The sequence below is a fragment of the Brassica rapa genome, chromosome A03, assembly GCF_000309985.2.
Source record: "Brassica rapa cultivar Chiifu-401-42 chromosome A03, CAAS_Brap_v3.01, whole genome shotgun sequence".
Lineage (NCBI taxonomy): Eukaryota > Viridiplantae > Streptophyta > Magnoliopsida > Brassicales > Brassicaceae > Brassica > Brassica rapa.
Genome location: NC_024797.2, coordinates 24870511 through 24888703, shown reverse-complemented (window position 1 = coordinate 24888703; position 18193 = coordinate 24870511). Strand labels below are relative to the sequence as shown.

The window sequence follows — 18193 nt, the reverse complement described above, 5'->3', positions numbered from 1 at the left end:
TCTAAGTTTCCAAACAGTACCAAAAGGTACTTCAGTTTTAATAATATAGATATCTATGTTAGCCACTTGCTTAAATAACGAAAGTTCAAGCATCTACGTGAAAAGATAATATAGTAATTTTGTGGGTTTTTTCTCTCTTCTTGTCGTCGTACCTTTTTATTTTTAATTAGCTTGATTTTTTTTTCTGCTTAGTGAGGATTGGTTGTAACAAGCATGTGTAGTTTTTTGTATTCATCAAACAAATCTGTGTTCGTATATAATTTTCGGGAAATTGTTCTTTAAGTAAATATAATTATAATTAATGGAAGAATGTTTTTAAAGATGATGACCAGAAAAAAAATGTTTTTAGAGATGAGCTCATGTGCATGGAATTATTGTTTATAGCGCTCATGTAACAGACTAATACGCAATTATTCGGGTTCACCATAAAAATGGGTTATACAATAACCGAATAGGGCCCATCCGCAGGTGTAGCCTCTGGAGCTGCATCTGCTTCACTTCTGGACCAAAATAACCAGCAATCCAAAAACTGAATCATACTTTGATATATTTAAATGGTTTTTAGTAATGTGCATCTAAATTCGAATCACATGTTCACATCCATCGACTGAAGAGGGGAATTCCATAACCGCAATTTTCATGCCGTTTGTCGAGCGCGGTGGAAGTCAAGCCCATGCGTCTTTTAGATAGTTCTGCAACTTCTGTTCGTCAACTCTCCGAAACGTTACTCTAATCCTTTATTTAAGTTTAGCTGACTAAGCAGATACGTACTAATTGTGACTCAGGTTTATATCTACTTTATATGATTGCGACGAGCACAAAATAACACGTGACGAGCTCGTGCTCAGTGCATGCATTGTTGCAGTCGAATCATCCAGACATACGTTCATCACAGTATGAAAGTAAATTCCTTGTTTCATAGCTTGAATTTTCAATATATTGCATGTATCATTATTAATTAAGTTTACTCATAACAACGGTAGAATGATTTTTTATTTGAACTATATATCTGCAGGTTTAATTTATTAACAACCCATAAATTAACTTTCTTAACACTCGGAAAATAGTAACTATGACTTCTATATTATTAGAACTGAAGTATGCATTAGAATTGTTTTGAAACATGAATAGTAGTATAAATGAGAATTGTTTGAAAACATTAATAACAATATAAAAAGAAGTATAATATATTTTAATAATTTCATTAATATAATTACAAAAATTATTTTTTTCATATTTCACTCAGTTTCACAATTTATTTAATTATATTAACTCAACAATACACCACATTATTAATTTTATTACCATAATAATAATAGTACAAATTTTTATTTATTAGTTTATCAACATTAAGTTTGTGCCAATTATAAAATAAAAAATGTACAATAACTGGATTTTGCATATGGTTAAACGTTCGGTTTAGTTTGTTTTACTAAAAAAATTATTTTAGTTTCAATCGATGGAAAATTAAGTAGTCAAAAACATAATTCAAAAACATGTTTTTGTGAATAAAATAATAACTTAAATAAAAATAATAAAAATATATTATATTTATTATCACTTAATTTTCCACTCCATATAAGTATTTTACTAAATAATTTTTTTTTCTATTTCACTTGATTTAACCAAACACATAGAAAGAGTCTTTTTTATTAGTTTATAAAATTAGTTAGGCATGAAAATTGGCTATCCATTTAGGTACAAATTGTTTCTTTCGGGTATCATTGTTTTTTTTAAATTAAGCATCGTTTGAATATTATAAATTTATATGTGGGTTTTGAGTTGGGTTCTTCTAGGTCTGGATGAGTTCGGTTCTAATGTATAGAAACCTAAAAATATCTAAATAAAAAATGTATCTGAAACGGGTTTGAATATTTGTACCAAAATAACCGTATTACCTGATTCGGTTTAGGTCTTTTGAATACACTTAGTTATATTACGACACATCTAAAACATATAATACTAATTATGAAAAATAAATATCAATGTATAAAAATGTAAGTGCGTGGATCAATCTCTAGTTTATAATAAAAAAAAATGGCTGACTTATGTACAATTTTCATGTAATATTAGGACTGTTTTGAATAATTATGACATGAAAAAATCAAAACAAAAGATTAAACCGATGAAATTAGAGCATTTCCAATATACCATTCCATTTTGTTACTTTAAAATAGAACTCTAAAATGAAGTAGAAAATAAAATAGATTATTTTTTACTTCAAATTCTATTTTGGCATATGAAATGGAGTTGAAGATTCTCTTATGGCTTATAGCCAAAGAAAAAAGGCAAACAAACCAATGAGGTAGGTGGAAAGTTATTGCAAACTTTTACATGTATATAAGTCTCAGACTTGATGTCAAAAAAAAAAAATGTCTCAGACAGCACAAGACATCATTCGCAGAATAGATCGCACAATGCAAAACCGACTATTTTCACTCTTCCAGCCTTCGGACAAGAGCACTGATTCAGTGATTCTCACTCTTCTTGAATTCTGTTCAGTTATATGCCTTCTTTTCTTTGAATTATTTCTCAAAGGTTGTGTTCCTTTTTTTCTTTTGGTTTAAAGTTTCTTTGCCCTAATTAACACATCTCTTCTTTATGTCTGTAAATGTTTTAACTTCTAACGGAGACACAATCAACACTCGAAAAAGCCTATACTATGAAAAAGGGAATCTATTTTGTATTAATTTTATACTGTTTAGATCGATTGTCATGAAAATAAGCATGAAAATCATAGCAAAGGAAAATAAATTTATTCATATTATCCTGTAATACTGGTCATTCTCATAACAAGTATGTATCTAATTTCCCCATTATTAAAGTCATGCCTCCTTATATGTCAACTTCGGAAAATTTCTGTTTTGTCATTTCGATTTTTTGGGTCAAAGGATAAATAAAGAAGTAAAGAAATCAAAATTGGGTTTATAATATCGTTTAATTGTCGCTTTAGTTTCCACGTTTTCATATGGTTGGACAAGCACGAAGCACTACGTGCCAAACTCATATATACTCCACCAACGTGACAAAATCCCTATATCTCGTTTCGGAAACTGTTAAATTAATTAATGTAAAGATTTCAATATTTGGCAAGTATATTACTTTTTGGCTAGTTTAATAAGAAATACAATCAAAATTTCAAGTCGTTGTTAGCTCTTTTTAGCTCTCCACCGGAAATCTTTTCCGGTTTGGTTTCCTTATTTTGGTGCGGTGGTCTAGAGTTTCCTTCTTTGGAATTGATAATTATTACTTGCTGCGAGTTTTCTATTATTTCCTCTTTTACATCTCAATCATTGGTGGTTTAATTTATTCTTTTCCATATTCTCGTTGATCATCACCCTAAGTCGTGGAATATTTCCTTTTTCAACGTCTTTCTTTCCCTTTTGTGGCTTGAGTATTCTCCAAGATATCAATCATAATGATTTCTCTTAAAATCATTCATGAATATCACGACAATAATTGCATTAACTCCTCCTCCTCCTCCTCCTCTTGTGTGGATCTGCTACCGAAGCTCCCCGCTCCCGTCCTCCCAACAAACCACCGTTTTCGTGGCTGCAACATGATGGCAGAGCACCTACATACCGCTATTAACTCCTTGTCTCTGCATGATGAAGAACCTGTTGATCTCCCCGACAACCCGAGCTTCCATGTGTATGAGGAAAATGCTATGAGTATCCTTGGACGTCTCCTTAACCCTGATTGCCAGCCTATGGACAAGATGATCGAGACTATGCCTCAAATATGGAGAGTCTATGATAGGGTTAGGGGGATTGCTCTTTCCCGGGATAAGTTCCAGTTTATCTTCAAGCGAGAAGAAGATATGATGACTGTTCTGAATGACCGTCCTTGGACGTACAACAACTGGACTATGCTGCTGGATCGCTGGATCCCCTCCCCTCCAGCTAATTTCCTCACCACGGTTGATGTATGGGTTCGCATTAGGAACATCCCGATGAACCATTATCGTATTGAAACGATGGACTTCCTTGCTTCCAAGATTGGTCATGTGGTGGAGATTGCATATGATCCGAAAGCTTCACAAAAGGAGGCTTACATAAGGGCGATAGTGAGGCTTAACATTGCGAACCCTGCGATTGCGATTAAGCCCATGAACCTCCCATCTGGTGGACGTGTGGTCATTGAGTTTGAGTATGAGAAACTAAGAAAGAGATGCTTTCATTGTCAGCGACTTACACATGAGAGACCGAGTTGTCCCTTTGTTACCAAGAAAGCAGTAGCTAAAGAGCCCCGAGAGAGAAGGGACGTGAACAAAACACCGATGAAGCAGATTGAACCGCCCTCTTCCTCTCAGCTCCAGCCTCTACCGACTCAACCTTCTTCCCAGCATCTCAGTGTTCCTCCAAGATTTGCTCCTTTGTTCCCAGAGCTGCCAATAGAGGAGCGCAATGCTGCAATGCTATATATATCACATAGTGACGCTACGGAACGTCAAGCTAGAATTTTGCGTGTCCAACAGTCTCTGGCCCCAGGGTTTGTGGAACCCACAGTTGTGAAACCCATAATCTCCCATGACCTGAATAAGGGAAAGGGACATGTCTTTGTCTTCCAGGAGAATGATAGGCCCTTAAAACGGTCCTCTACTATGACTGATGTACCTGGAAACTATGAGAGGAGTCCTCTGCGAGCACACTCTAACTCTAATTATGACTCCTCTGATCACGAGGCATCCTCTGCCTCCTTCCCGCCGGGTCCAACGGGCTTTCTTATGGGCTCTTCAGCTGGAAACCCTCCTCCCGGGACTAGGAGTGAGGGGAGAAAGAACCGTCGACGTCCTCAGCGCTGGAAGAGAATTAATAAGCCTCATCTACTTGCTGCCTCTGTTCCTGATAAGGATGGTTCTGACACTGGCCTGCGTGAGTCTGATCATGGTTTGCTTCCCCTGGCTGGTACCACCATCTCCAAACGTAAGACTCCTTTGACTGCAGAAGAACAGTTACCTAAATCTTCAAAAACAACCCTACCTTCGGTGGCTTCCGATCTGAAGCCGCTGCCATCCCAATGAGCATTATGAGCTGGAACTGTCAAGGAGCAGGAAGCGACGAGACAGTTCAGCGCCTCCGAGAAATGAGGAAAGATCATTTCCCGGATTTTTTATTTTTGTCGGAAACTAAACAGAAACGTGCGTACATGGTTGGGTTACAGAAGGAGTATGGGTATGATGAAGTCTTGACAGTGGAACCAGTTGGTCTAAGTGGTGGTTTGGCTGTCTTTTGGAAACAATGTTATGGTGTTGAGGTTCTAACGGCGGATAAAAGGATTATTGACTTAAGAGTGAAGATAGGGTCCCTAACCTTTTTCCTCTCTTGTATTTATGGTGATCCAGTTCGTGCTCGACGGAACCTTGTTTGGGACAGGATTACAAGTATTGGAGCTAGTAGAGACGAGGCTTGGATACTTGTTGGTGATTTTAATGAGCTTTTGAATGCGAATGAGAAGGTTGGAGGACCTACACGGGAAGAATCGACCTTTTGGGATTTCCGAAATATGGTAGATAATTGCCGTATTAAGGAGATCCGAAGTTCTGGTAACTGGCTGTCTTGGACTGGGTGGAGAGATAGGATATGGGTTCAATGCAGGTTAGATCGAAGCTTTGGAAATGATGAGTGGTATCGCATTTTCCCTCGTGCTCACATGGAATATTGCGACATGAGAGCCTCTGATCATCGACCTATCTTGATAAGTTTTGTCTGGGAAGAGAGAGTTACGGGTCGTGGGAGGTTTGTGTTTGACAAGCGTATGCTGTCCCAGGCTGGGGTTGCTGATATTGTGAAGCTTGGATGGGGTGAAGACCAGTCGGAGGTTAACACACCATTGGTGGAAAGAATAAGACGATGCAGATTTGAACTATCTAAATGAAAACGCATAACGAAGATGGGCTCTCGAGGGAAGATTGCTAGGCTTAAAATGGCGCTTGAAAAGGAGATCTCTAAACTGCTACCGTGTGCGGTACGGATGACACGACTAAAGAGGGATCTTGCTAAGGCCCATAGGGATGAAGAGGCTTTCTGGCGTCAACGGAGTCGCAAGCTCTGGTTAAAATTGGGAGATAGAAATACGCGTTATTTCCACCATTGTGCTAGGAGCCGCAAGCTGAGGAATCGAATATTGATGTTACGTGACGCCGAAGGAAGAGAACAGTTTTCTGAAGGCTCAAAAGGTCATATCGCAGCTGAGTACTTTCGGGATATCTTCACTAGCTCGAACCCTTGGGATCTGGAGAGCGTGTTTGATAGCTTCCCCAGCAAGGTAACAAGCGAGATGAATACTATGCTGACCTCCCCAGTCCTTAAGGAGGAGGTTCAAGAGGCGGCCTTTGCTATTAAGGGTAGCAGTGCACCATGAGCTGATGGGCTCACTGGAGTTTTTTATAACAAGTTCTGGTCGGTCGTAGGGCCAAGTACTACACGAGAGGTGCAGAAGTTCTTCCAAACTGCTGTCCTCCCTTCGGACTGGAACCATACTCAAATCTGCCTCATCCCTAAGGTTCCTAACCCTTCGCTGATGAAGGACTTGCGACCGATAAGCTTATGTTCGGTGCACTACAAGATAGTATCTAAGATACTCTGTAACCGGCTCAAGAGGATACTGCCTGATATTGTTTCTGATACACTGGGAGCTTTCGTTGATGGCAGGCTTAAATCAGATAATATTTTGGTGGCACATGAGATGGTACATGCCTTGAGAACTAAGAGCGGGATTGCTGAAACCTCTATGGCTATTAAGACTGACATGTCTAAAGCTTATGATAGGGTTGAGTGGAGTTTCATAGAAACTTTATTGGAAAGGATGGGGTTTGCTCGACTCTGGGTAAACTGGATAATGGCATGCATCAGCTCTGTGACGTACACAGTCCTTCTGAATGGTGAGCAACACGGCTTCATAAAACTAGAGAGGGGTATTAGACAAGGGGACCCTCTTTCCCCTTTTCTATTTATACTATGTGCTGAAGCGCTGGTGAACACTCTCAACAATGCTGAGAGACAGAGAAGCCTTACTGGGATTCAACTTGGTGCACAAGGTCCAGCAGTTCATCATTTACTCTTTGCTGATGATAGTCTCCTTCTATCCAAAGCTACGGTTGCAGAGAGTGAAGAGATTGTTAGAAGACTTAAACTATATGGTGATGCCTCAGGACAGGTTATAAACAAGGCTAAGTCTTCAATCATATTTGGATCCAAAGTGCATGGGGAAGTAAAAGAAGCTATAAAAGAGGCTTTGGGTATAACTATTGAGGGTGGTGAAGGAACCTACCTAGGTCTACCAGAATGCTTTAGTAGTTTCAAGAGTAAGCTACTGAACTATATCCATGAGAAAGTCCAGGCTCGTTTACGTGGGGGAGGCGCTACAACATTATCCCCGGCGGGGAAGGAGATCATTTTAAAATCGGTTGGGCTTGCGCTACCGGTCTTTGCCATGTCTTGTTTTAAACTTCCTAAGGGTCTTTGTGAGAAGCTCACAAGCGTGATGATTGAATTTTGGTGGGGTGGGAGTGCTGAGAAAAGAAAGATCGCTTGGGTGGCTTGGAAAAAGCTTTGTAAATCAAAGGAACTTGGAGGAATGGGGTTCCGTGATATTGCTTTTTTCAACCAGGCCTTGCTGTGTAAGCAAGCTTGGAGGATATGGTCTAAACCTCACTCCCTACTAGCCCGTGTCATGAAGAGCAGGTACTTTCCAAATGGAACGTTCCTAGAGTGTGGCATAGGTACGCGACCATCGTATGCTTGGAGAAGTATCATGCATGGAAGGGAACTGCTAGTGCAAGGTCTGATGAAGAGAGTTGGGGATGGCCAGAGTACACATGTTTGGTATGATAATTGGATCTTGTTAGACGTTCCTCGGCCTCCACGATACAGAACTGATGAGGTTGATTTATCTCTCACAGTTTCTGCACTTATTGATAGAAGATATGGTACTTGGAACGTACAACGAGTCAGGCATCTCTTTGTTGAAGAAGACGCAAACTACATCTTGGGCCTGAAAATTGATATGAACCGAGCTGATACAGTGGTGTGGGGGCTGGAGCGTAATGGTATGTACAACACTAAGAGTGGGTATAAGCTACTTGAAACCATACAGGAGGTTACTACCCACCCTCAGACGATGCCACCGATGGAGAAGCGACTATGGTCCAATCTATGGAAAGTGAAAACCTTGCCTAAGCTACGACACTTTCTGTGGAAGGCGCTTGCAGGGGCATTAGCTGTGGCTGATCGTTTGCGGACTCGAGGTCTCCAGATTGATCCTATTTGTAAAGTTTGTCAGTCAGCGCCGGAGACAATATGCCATGTCCTATTTAACTGCCCTACCGCTCAGGAGGTCTGGCGTTTGTCTGACTTTCCTTTGCCTCCGATGGGTTTCTCTCCTAACTCGGTACTGTTAAAGTTACAGTACCTACTGCAGTGTAGTACAAAGCAATCGATCCCTCAACATCTTCGTCTTCTGTTTCCCTGGGTCTTATGGCATATCTGGAAGGGGAGGAACGAACTCATCTTTGCTAATACTCGTCTTGGTGCAGCAACAGTTATGGACAAGGCTCAGAATGATTATAATGCTTGGGCAGAGGTAAATATCTTAAATTCATCTCAAGAGTCTGATGACATGGCTGCTGGTACTGCGATCGTGAAATGGGAGAAACCATCCCTAAGCTTTGTTAAATGTAACATCGATACGTCGTGGGTCAGTGAGAATGAGAACACTGGAGCTTCTTGGCTCCTTCGTAATAGTTCAGGGGAGCCTCTGTTGCATAGCCGACGATCCTTCTCTGCCATTTCTACTAAGCTTGAGGCAGAGCTCTTAAGTTTTTCATGGGCTATAGATTGTCTCTCAGACTTACGTTTTGGTCAAGTTGTCTTTGAATCATCATCTTACCTTGCAGGTGAAGCGATCCTCAGACCTGAAATGTTCCTTGGTTTTCAAGACCTGTTGGCTCATATCCGTGATAAACTGAGTGGCTTTAGACTGTGGAACATCTCATATGCACAACTCCAAGGCAATAGATGCGCCCACGAAATAGCTCTAAGTGTTACTAGGGATCAGCGGTATCAATCATACGTAGCTCGTGGTGGACCATTTTGGCTACGATCGCTGATTGAAGAGGATGCAAAGGACGACACATGAAGTCTCTTAATGGATAAGACCTTATCCATGACTGGTCTGGTCTCATTCCTCACCTTCCCCTCTGTCTGTGGTGTCACGTTTCTACTTCCTTTGCTTGTTTCTGGGTCCTATTGGTTCCCTTAATTTATTTGCTTGTGTTCTGTTTGTTTTCAAACTGGTTTGGACTGAGGTCTATCTTGTCCCCCCCCCCGCCCCTTATTTGAATGAAAGTTATTAAGAGTTAAAAAAAAAAAATAAGAAATACAATATATATTTAGATAAACCCATATATTTCTTTAAAATCTCTAATAATTATTATAGTGTGATACATAACATAACTCATATGTTTTTTTTGAACTGGACAAAACCCATATGTTATAATGTTCTCAATTAATATATAAAGAAAAGTATATAATTTTACAAAAGATAATGCTAAAACTATATTAAGTCGCTGTAACACCGTGTTCAAAATTCATTTACATATCCTTGAAATGAATAGTACAAGATGATAAAAGAATGAAATGGTTCAGTTCGTCTCTAGAGACTCAAAATTTACAAATATTCCAGTTGGCATAACTTATATAGTCTATTCTTCAGTCATTCCATTTACCGTGTTCTCTGAAAAAAATGAAGTGGAATGAACTACATATATGCAATTTGATTAATTACTATGTATTTTATTGTAATTTATAGGGTACAATGGATAAGTTCAAATATATATATATATATATATTGGTAAAAAGGATAAGCTCAAATATGTACATAAGTAATCCGATAAATATATAAATAGATGATTCTCGTGTATCCAATCTGACAGAATATGGTTAGAGACTTAGAGGTCATTTTAAAGAAATGTAAGACATACAATTTTATGTGCTTTAGTTTGTTATTAATGAGTTTATGCTATTTTTAGAGTACCCTATCCGTGGCCCTATATGTGTTTGTTAATGTTGGTAGTTGTCATGAATACTGTGTAATTTAATTTTAAGCCGATAAAATTCTAATATGAGATATAGCATTAATCCGTATAGCTTTGATATCCATGGCACTGTAGTTTCAGAATTCAGACCTAATTTATAACTACCACTGATGATTAATCAGCAAAACCCAATAATATCCAAAGAAGAATAAATCCCAGATTCTTAAAAAAACATTTACAAGGTCATATGTAATTATTACTAGATTCTTATCCGCGTTACGCAGATTATATATATATATATATTTTTTTTTTTTGACATCAACTGCAGACTTATACAGATTCTATGAACCAAAATGGTAGATATTGATTCATGTGAACGATAATTATATTTTGATTATTTAATTTAAATTTTTATATTTTTTATATTTTAAATTATTTGATTTTTAAATATTTTTTATAATCAAAGAAAACTATATTTTAATTAATTTTTATTTAAAATATTGAAAGTTTATGATAAACAATATATTAAACATATCATTTTATTTTTATTATATATAATTTTTTATATATAATATTTGTGAGCATAAAGTGAAATTTTTTTTTTAAAATGTTAAATATATTAATTCTTGAACACATGAAAAGTAAACTAATACAAATTGCAAAAATTTATTATAGATGTTGATGAATTCAATCATCCACATATGAATGAAGATGAGGTGTGGGTAAATTTGTTTTATGAGAAACAATACATCCATTACAGTGTGGAGAAGAAATTATTATCATTTAGTTTTTTTTTGAACTTAGTTATTATTTAGAGTTACTTCAACAGATTCAAACATGAGATAATGAGGAGAAGAAAAAATTGAAACTTGTAAAGAGAAACCGTATAAACTGTGTAAATGTTTGAATAATTGATAAGTATGTCGTATTGGTTAAATTTGGTTAATATTTTCAAAGGAATTATAGTTTAATTTTACCAAAAGAAGTATAGTTTACACAGTCAACGATTCAAATACGAAGTTATTTTTGTGAATAGGTCCAGACAGAAGAATCAAATTTAAGAATATACTTTGTTTTTTAAACAGAAGTTATATTGTATAAGCTATAATAAGGAACTAGATTTTGACCCGCGCTTTCAAAGCGCGGGATCGATTCTTTTTAAAATTTCATTTAAATTAATAAATATTTGTCTAATCTATATTTTAATAGATTTTTTAATTTGTTTATAGTCATTTTTTATAATATTATCTTCTTTATTTTTTTAATTATTATTAAAATAAAATTTTTTGTTTGTGTAATAATTAATTAGTTAAAAGATTTTAAAATGGTAAATTCCTACTCAATAAATTTAATCATATTGTGATAATATATTTGGTAAGGTTATTTATTTATAATTTTAACTTATTAAATAAATCTTATATGAAAAATGTAATAGACGTTACATTTTTCATTCTACATATTTTTAATTAATTCATAAATTTTAAATTATAATAACATAAATATTTAATAATAGGAAACAGGTGCTGCCTATTTATAATATTGATCGGATTCAAAGCAAAGTGTTAGGTTTTAGGAAAAACTTGAGGAGAAAGTTGGGGGATCTTTTCTTTAAAATCGAATCTCTCTAGATTTTAATATTAGTTTTCGAAAATTCAGTTACCATGTCAAATAATTAAAATATTTTTCTGCGTGTTCCTCAAATTAGGGGATTTTCTTTTTATTTGATTTGATTCCGTAAATTTCTGAGTAAATGAGATTTAAAACGACTTAATGGGCTTAAAACAAAAATGTAAGTAGCAAATTTGTTGGGCTTTTCATTTTCGAAAAACATTTCAAACAATTGAAAAAACAATTGAAAAAAAAATGGAATGTTTTGTAATTAATAGAAAAATTTAGGGGCAGATTCATAAGAAGTATTCTGCTTTAATAGTATAGATGTTATAATTACTCTAAAGAATTGTGAATATATCCAAATTAAAATGACAACATTTTTAAGTAAATAAAAAGTAGGACTCTATTAATAGAGTAGATTTCAAACTCTTACAATGCCATATTGCCATGTCAATAATCAATATGTCAATATACAAATAAAATGTATGGAATAAAATTAAAAACTACACCCTCAAATGTACAGAGGCGAATCATTTTCACCTTGAATGTATATAATGAATCAAATAATTGATTAATTATGTTAATTAGAGTGTTTTAAGCCCACTTGGCGACGACAGACATTACGGCGCAGCCGAGCAAAGCAGCCGCAAAGCACTTGATCTGAAGCTTGATGCTACCTTGGAGCATTGATCCCATGAACTCGGTAGCCAGAAGGTCGACGAGGGCCATGTAGATGAGCATTCCCGCCGAGCAAGCATTTAACAGCCCAATCGTTATCAACGCCGTTGGGCTGTTATCTCTATAGATACTTGACAATGCGATCCCAAGAAAGATACCACTAGGTGTTGTTCCAGCGAAAAAGAATGCCATCAAGAACTTCTTCACATTTCTAAAATCTGCCTGTTTCACATAAATTGTGTACATATATATGAAGATAAATCTCTAACTAATAATTTGAGATAAGAGAATATGAATGTATATTTGTACCTGGAGGATGCAGCCACCGAGACCTATGCCTTCGAACAAGTGATGGAAGCAAAGAGCTATTATGAGTCCTTTAATGGTGCATGCATCATTAGTTGCTCCTAGAGATAGTCCAATGACCATGGAATGAAATAAAATCCCAAGCTCCAATACCTATCCATGAATTTCATAATTTGGTTCAAGATTTATATCAAAGTATTATTTTATTTGAAATGTAACGTCGCTCAAATTATTTTCATTTACACTAACCATAGCAATGACACGGTACCGTAGAAGTTGTGGATCAGAAGATCCATTATCTTTAGTTGCTAGCACAACACCATAACCGTGGCTAGTGTGAGTCGCCTTCTCTTGATCAATGCCATACTCTTCAGGCTCTTGTCCGACTGTGTTTTTGACGGTATAAAGGCTGGTGGTAACGGAGTCAATGGCTAGAGTGACTAGACCGGACACCATAGCGACAAATCCCGCAAAAGGAAACTTATGCCACGGATCATCATTAAGACATTTTGATGACAACATCTCGAAAGAGTCAGGCAAAACGTGCATGAAACCAGTTCCTAGGATGATTCCGGAAGAAAAACACTTCAAGATCATGAAACCGTTGCCGTCAGGATGGATGAAAGAAATGTAACGGCTGAAAAGAGGAGTCATTACACCTATCAAGCTTGTCGTGAGGATAGCTACAATGGCGACGATTTTGAGTGGTAAAGCCTTAGATTTGTTGATGCACGGATTCTCCGAGCCGAGGTCGCAATCTTTCGGGGCGGTTGAGATCGCCGGAGATACGGTGAATGTGAATAGGATGAGGAGAATGTAGACGAGTTTGGTAGCCATTAGAATATAGTATTGATGTTTGATGAAATCAATGTTTTGTCTTTTGGTTGGTTTATATAGGCATATCTGCCGGCCTATTATCGGTGCTGGTATGGGAAGTCACTGATAAATAATGGGCTAAATCAATAGAAGAAAAAAAAGATTACACTAGCTAGAGAATCAAATTCCTGATTTTATTGACAGTGTGTGTACATTGTTAGATACAAAAGGTTTTGAATTGTATTGCACATTATCTTATTCTTGTTTAATAGGGTGGAGGGTGTGGATCATGCCGAAACCATACACGTAGTTTAGTACTCTTATAAGGGGAAAATGTCTTGTGTTATATATATATCAGCGTCAAAATAAATACACATTGCTAAGTTAAAAAAAATTATTAAGAAACTATAATATAATAATAATAATATTAAAAATAGAAAACTTTGATTGGCCCATCTATTTATATTGGGCTATATTGCTTATTTGCTTTATCTACAGGCCCATATAGTGTGTTTCTTTCAGGGTACACTCAGAATAATTGCACTTGACAACATATGTGAAATATGTACATAGAATGTGTATTTCCGATAAGAATAACTTTACTACTAACTGAACTCGACAATGCCAATGTGTGATGATATTTGCCAAATAGTGGAATATAACTTTGTTCCTTAGACTGATACATCAAACCGAAAATATATTTTCATCTTGGTTAAGATACATATTATCTACAAGTTTAATACATCAGTGTACGTTTTTTCAAAAAACAAGTTTGAAAATATCTGAAAACTCTTTTATAGGCTTATATAATATTATCTATTACATTGTTTTTTAATGTAGTGAAAACAATGTTATATTAGTTTGATCATCATTCAAGGGATGTTATTGTTCAATTTATTTGGTTTGTTCTTTTAGCAATCACATCTGTTTTGTTTATTTCTCTTGTTCTGTATTGTTTGTTCCCTTGCCACAACACTGCAGGCTAACTCCAACAACACTGCAAATACACCAAAATAGTGTCTGATTTGATGTTTTCTTTTTCTAATCCAACTACATATTTATGCGATTATCTTTTTGCTACAGTGCCACGCTATATTTGGTGTGACACTGTAGCGAGATTTTTTTTTGATCATAACTATTTATTTATGTATTGTTTAATTATATTTGACTACATTTGATTTGTATGATTAGTTTACAACTGAATTAAATAATTTTTGTATATCATCATTGTTTTGTTATATTTTAATTAATATAACTATTAGCTTAAATAAAGCAAATATAAATTAAATTTAAAATTCATAAAAATTTATTTAAACATGTGTGGTTGGAATATTATAATCTTTAGATTTAGTATATTATAATTTAAATTTTGTGAGTTTAATTAATTCATGTAACATTATGCTTTAATAATATATTATTATAATATTATATTTAAATATAATTATTATTTTAATTATGATTTCTATTAAAATAATGAAAAATATACTGTTTTGGTGTAACATTTAATATTTTGGTTAAAAAAATTTGGTGCTAAAACTATATTAAAATAATGTAATTTTGATATTAAAATGGTGTCATGGGTTAGAAATGCTCTAAAAAGCTATTAAGTCGATATTCAGATTCCCCTATTTAATTTAAGTTAAAATAGTTAAGCTAATGATTGATGTCTCCAGTTTCAAACTTGTTGCTGCCACGAGTGTTCTTGAATGTTTTCTATGGCAGCAATAGTTCATTTTAAAATTTAACTTTTCCTTTTGTTATCTTTATTTAAAGGGAATAGTGGTGGCTATTGGACGTTGAAAGTCAGAAAAGGAATAAAACTACTATTTTTATGAAGTTACAGCTGTTTTTCTCTATTACAAGAGGAGACAAAGTCCATGTGCTTCTTTGGTTTCTTAAGCTATACTTCTTCAGGGACTAATCCAATTCGATTACAGGTTTAACTTAATCAGTCTTCTGTCTTCACATATTTTAATTATTTACTCCCTCCGTTTTTTAATATAAGTCGTTTTAAAGCTATGCACATAGATTAAGAAAATCATTAATTTTTTATATTTTCGAAACAAAAACATCATTAATTATTTACCTAACTACAATTCAACCAATAGAAAAATAGAAGATATATTATCATTGGTCAGACAACATTAATTATTAATAAATATTACATAAAAAACCGAAAACGACATATAATTTAAAACAAAAAAGTTTCTATAAAACGACTGATATTAAAAAACGGAGGGAGTACTAACTAACCATGAAACCATGGAGAAATGTATAAACTTGCATCAAAGTTCGAGAATACCAGCCAAGAAATACATGAAGTAAATAAAAAATAATTAAAAGAAAGAATAAAGTATTTACATTCGAACAATCGTTTCAGAGTTAATCCGAAAATTAGAATTCAAGCCTAATTGGATCAAATCTAAATATTCGAATGAATCCTATATCACTATATTCAAAAATCCAAACCTAATCCACACCGAAAAATAATCCGCACCTAAAGGTAAATAAGTATCATAATATATATATATATGTATTAATTATAATAACTAAAATAAAAATTATAAATCAAATATTTTAGCTATTTTTTTATAAATAAAATTAGATAGCTTGGATATAAAGTCCCCTAATCAATCGTATCTATGATGATTTTGACCATATTTAATATATATTTTAATAATTTTTAGATAGTTGAAATATAAAATATCTGAATCAAATCTTAGTTTGGTTATTTAGGTTTAAAATATCCAAACCCACATCAACTACAATAGAAAGTAAATACAATAGATAATTGGTTACTTTCTGGTTTTTACATATCAGTAAACTGACCCATCGGAATTTGTGAGGAACTGAGGATCCAACTCGAATCTGACCCAGTATTTGCAAATTTTTAACCTGAAAATTTAATACTTGGAAAAATCAATTAGATCCATATACAAAATGGATACCCGAATCCTGAAAATAAAGTACAAAACTGTTGAGTTACGTCATTCATTCTAGGAGAGAGAGATGAACTTGATGATGAGTTCTCTGTTAAGCTGTTCTTCAAAAGAGTTTCAATAACCGAGAGAGGAGATTCAAGTTCTGGTCATTCAGGAATCGGTGTTGTGTTGAAGAGGTCAGGAGAAGATTTTTGAGTTGATTCAGGTCCAGAAGAAGCTGGACTTTTATGCTCAAGACTCTGTAGCTAACTACTTAGCTTTACTCGATGGTCTTACAGTAGCTTTAGAGAACAATCTCCGCTCTGTGGTTGCTGTAACTGACTCAGAGCTGCTTTATAATCAGGCAAGTCCTCTTTTTTCAAAATGGTTTCGTTATCTCTCTTTTGTTAGCTTTGTTTGTTTTATATCAAATGGCTTTTGCAGATAACCAATAAGGAGAAGCTTGAGACCCCTATCTTTGTAGCTCTGAGAGAAAGGGTGTTGGAGAAAATAAGTAGCCTTGATGGGTTTGTTCTAAAGCTTGCTCCTTTATGTGATCTTGACCAAGCTCTTACCCTTGCTCGAGTAGCGGTTGGGATTTGTAATGTTGATGTTGTGGATGATAAACAAGGTGAGAACTGCTCCATCTGCTGTGAAGACCGTCGAGCCGAGATGATGCTGACGTTGAAATGCACTCACAAGTCCTGTTCTTATTGCATGAAAACATATGTCCAAGGGAGAGTAGAGTCTTCAGAAGTTCCCATCAGGTGTCCTCAAGTTCAATGCAACAATCATCTCTCTGCCTCAGAATGCAAATTGTTTCTTCCTGTCGCATCTTTCAGATCATTCGAGGAAGCGAAAATGCGCTGTGAAGAGTTTCAGATTCTTCCTGTTGATGATATCACATTGCATCGGTTGGCTAGGTATAAGAGGTGGAGACGGTGTCAGCAGTGCCGTGTAATGGTCGAGCTTGCTCAAGGCTGCAACCACATGACTTGCAGGTAAAGACATTACATTACATTCCACAGAATGTTTCTCATATCAATGTTGAAAACCTCTCTTTGTGTTTTTGTTGCAGGTGTGGGCATGAGTTTTGCTACTGTTGTGGAGGAGAGTACAGAGAAGGACAACAGAGTTGCACTTGTGATTTTTGGGATGATGAAAAAGAAGAAGAATATCAAGAAAACACAATCCAAGAACTTGAACAATGGCCTTGGGACGCATTCAGCTCAATGCCAAGTGTAATGGATGCTTACTCAGAGCAAGAAAGATCTCAGCTTGCTCTGATCCAAAGGTTCTTAGCGGGTGGTGGGTTTATATCAGTGATCACCATACTTTTTATCAGTCCCCGCCGCTGCAGCCTCCATGTAGAGAGTCATCGTATGTTGAAGCAGCCATGAAAGATATACACCAGCTACCTTGGCTGGAGAGGTTTGTGTCGGTTATAAGTGATGATTACTATGAAGAGTACATTAATAGCCAGTGAAAGTGGAGTAGAATGATGATGGGGTTGAGAGGAGGTCTAAAGAGAGTCTCTCGCCCTCCAAAAGAAATTGTTGGAGTTTTAGTTTCTTGATGAACTCCAAGAAATGACTTTGTATGAAACTGTTTGCAATTATATATAAAAAGAATTTGATCACTTTACAAATCTTGCAAGAAAGATTAATGTTCTTGCTGATTTATTTATGGTATTTATTTACTTGACATAATCAGATGTGTGGGTTAAAGAAAAATTCCTATATAGATGTTTCCAGTTTGGATTGTCTGCAATGGAGCCATCATCATCTATGAGCTTCACATCTTCTCACTTATCTAATCCTTCCCC

The 18193-nt window shown here is 35.5% G+C and overlaps 2 protein-coding genes and 1 pseudogene across 2 annotated transcripts; 2 read left to right on the top strand and 1 right to left on the bottom strand.

The window, feature by feature from the left end:
• The first annotated feature begins 1468 nt into the window (after positions 1–1468).
• On the top strand, positions 1469–5055 carry LOC103861183. The gene has a single exon (XM_009138884.2). It carries the CDS (start codon positions 3419–3421, stop codon positions 5021–5023), a length of 1605 nt encoding a protein of 534 aa, XP_009137132.1. The 5' UTR covers positions 1469–3418; the 3' UTR covers positions 5024–5055.
• Positions 5056–9248: 4193 nt separating this feature from the next.
• On the bottom strand, positions 9249–16453 carry LOC103861180 (fe(2+) transport protein 2). The gene is made up of 3 exons (XM_009138882.2): positions 12881–16453; positions 12635–12784; positions 9249–12547 (listed from the first exon to the last, which is right to left on the bottom strand). The coding sequence occupies exons 1-3, from the start codon at positions 13466–13468 to the stop codon at positions 12242–12244; spliced, it is 1044 nt and encodes a 347-aa protein (XP_009137130.1). The 5' UTR covers positions 13469–16453; the 3' UTR covers positions 9249–12241.
• Positions 15024–18007, top strand: LOC103861179 (annotated as a pseudogene).
• Positions 18008–18193: the final 186 nt, after the last annotated feature.

Bases quoted from the DNA above. Each gene is read 5' to 3' on its own strand.
- LOC103861180 (XM_009138882.2), bottom strand. From the start codon at position 13,468: ATGGCTACCAAACTCGTCTACATTCTCCTCATCCTATTCACATTCACC. The intron at 12,785-12,880 runs GTTAGTGTAAAT...ATTCATGGATAG, and splicing joins GGTACCGTGTCATTGCTATG to GTATTGGAGCTTGGGATTTT. The intron at 12,548-12,634 runs GTACAAATATAC...TATGTGAAACAG, and splicing joins TCGGTGGCTGCATCCTCCAG to GCAGATTTTAGAAATGTGAA.
- LOC103861183 (XM_009138884.2), top strand. From the start codon at position 3,419: ATGATTTCTCTTAAAATCATTCATGAATATCACGACAATAATTGCATT.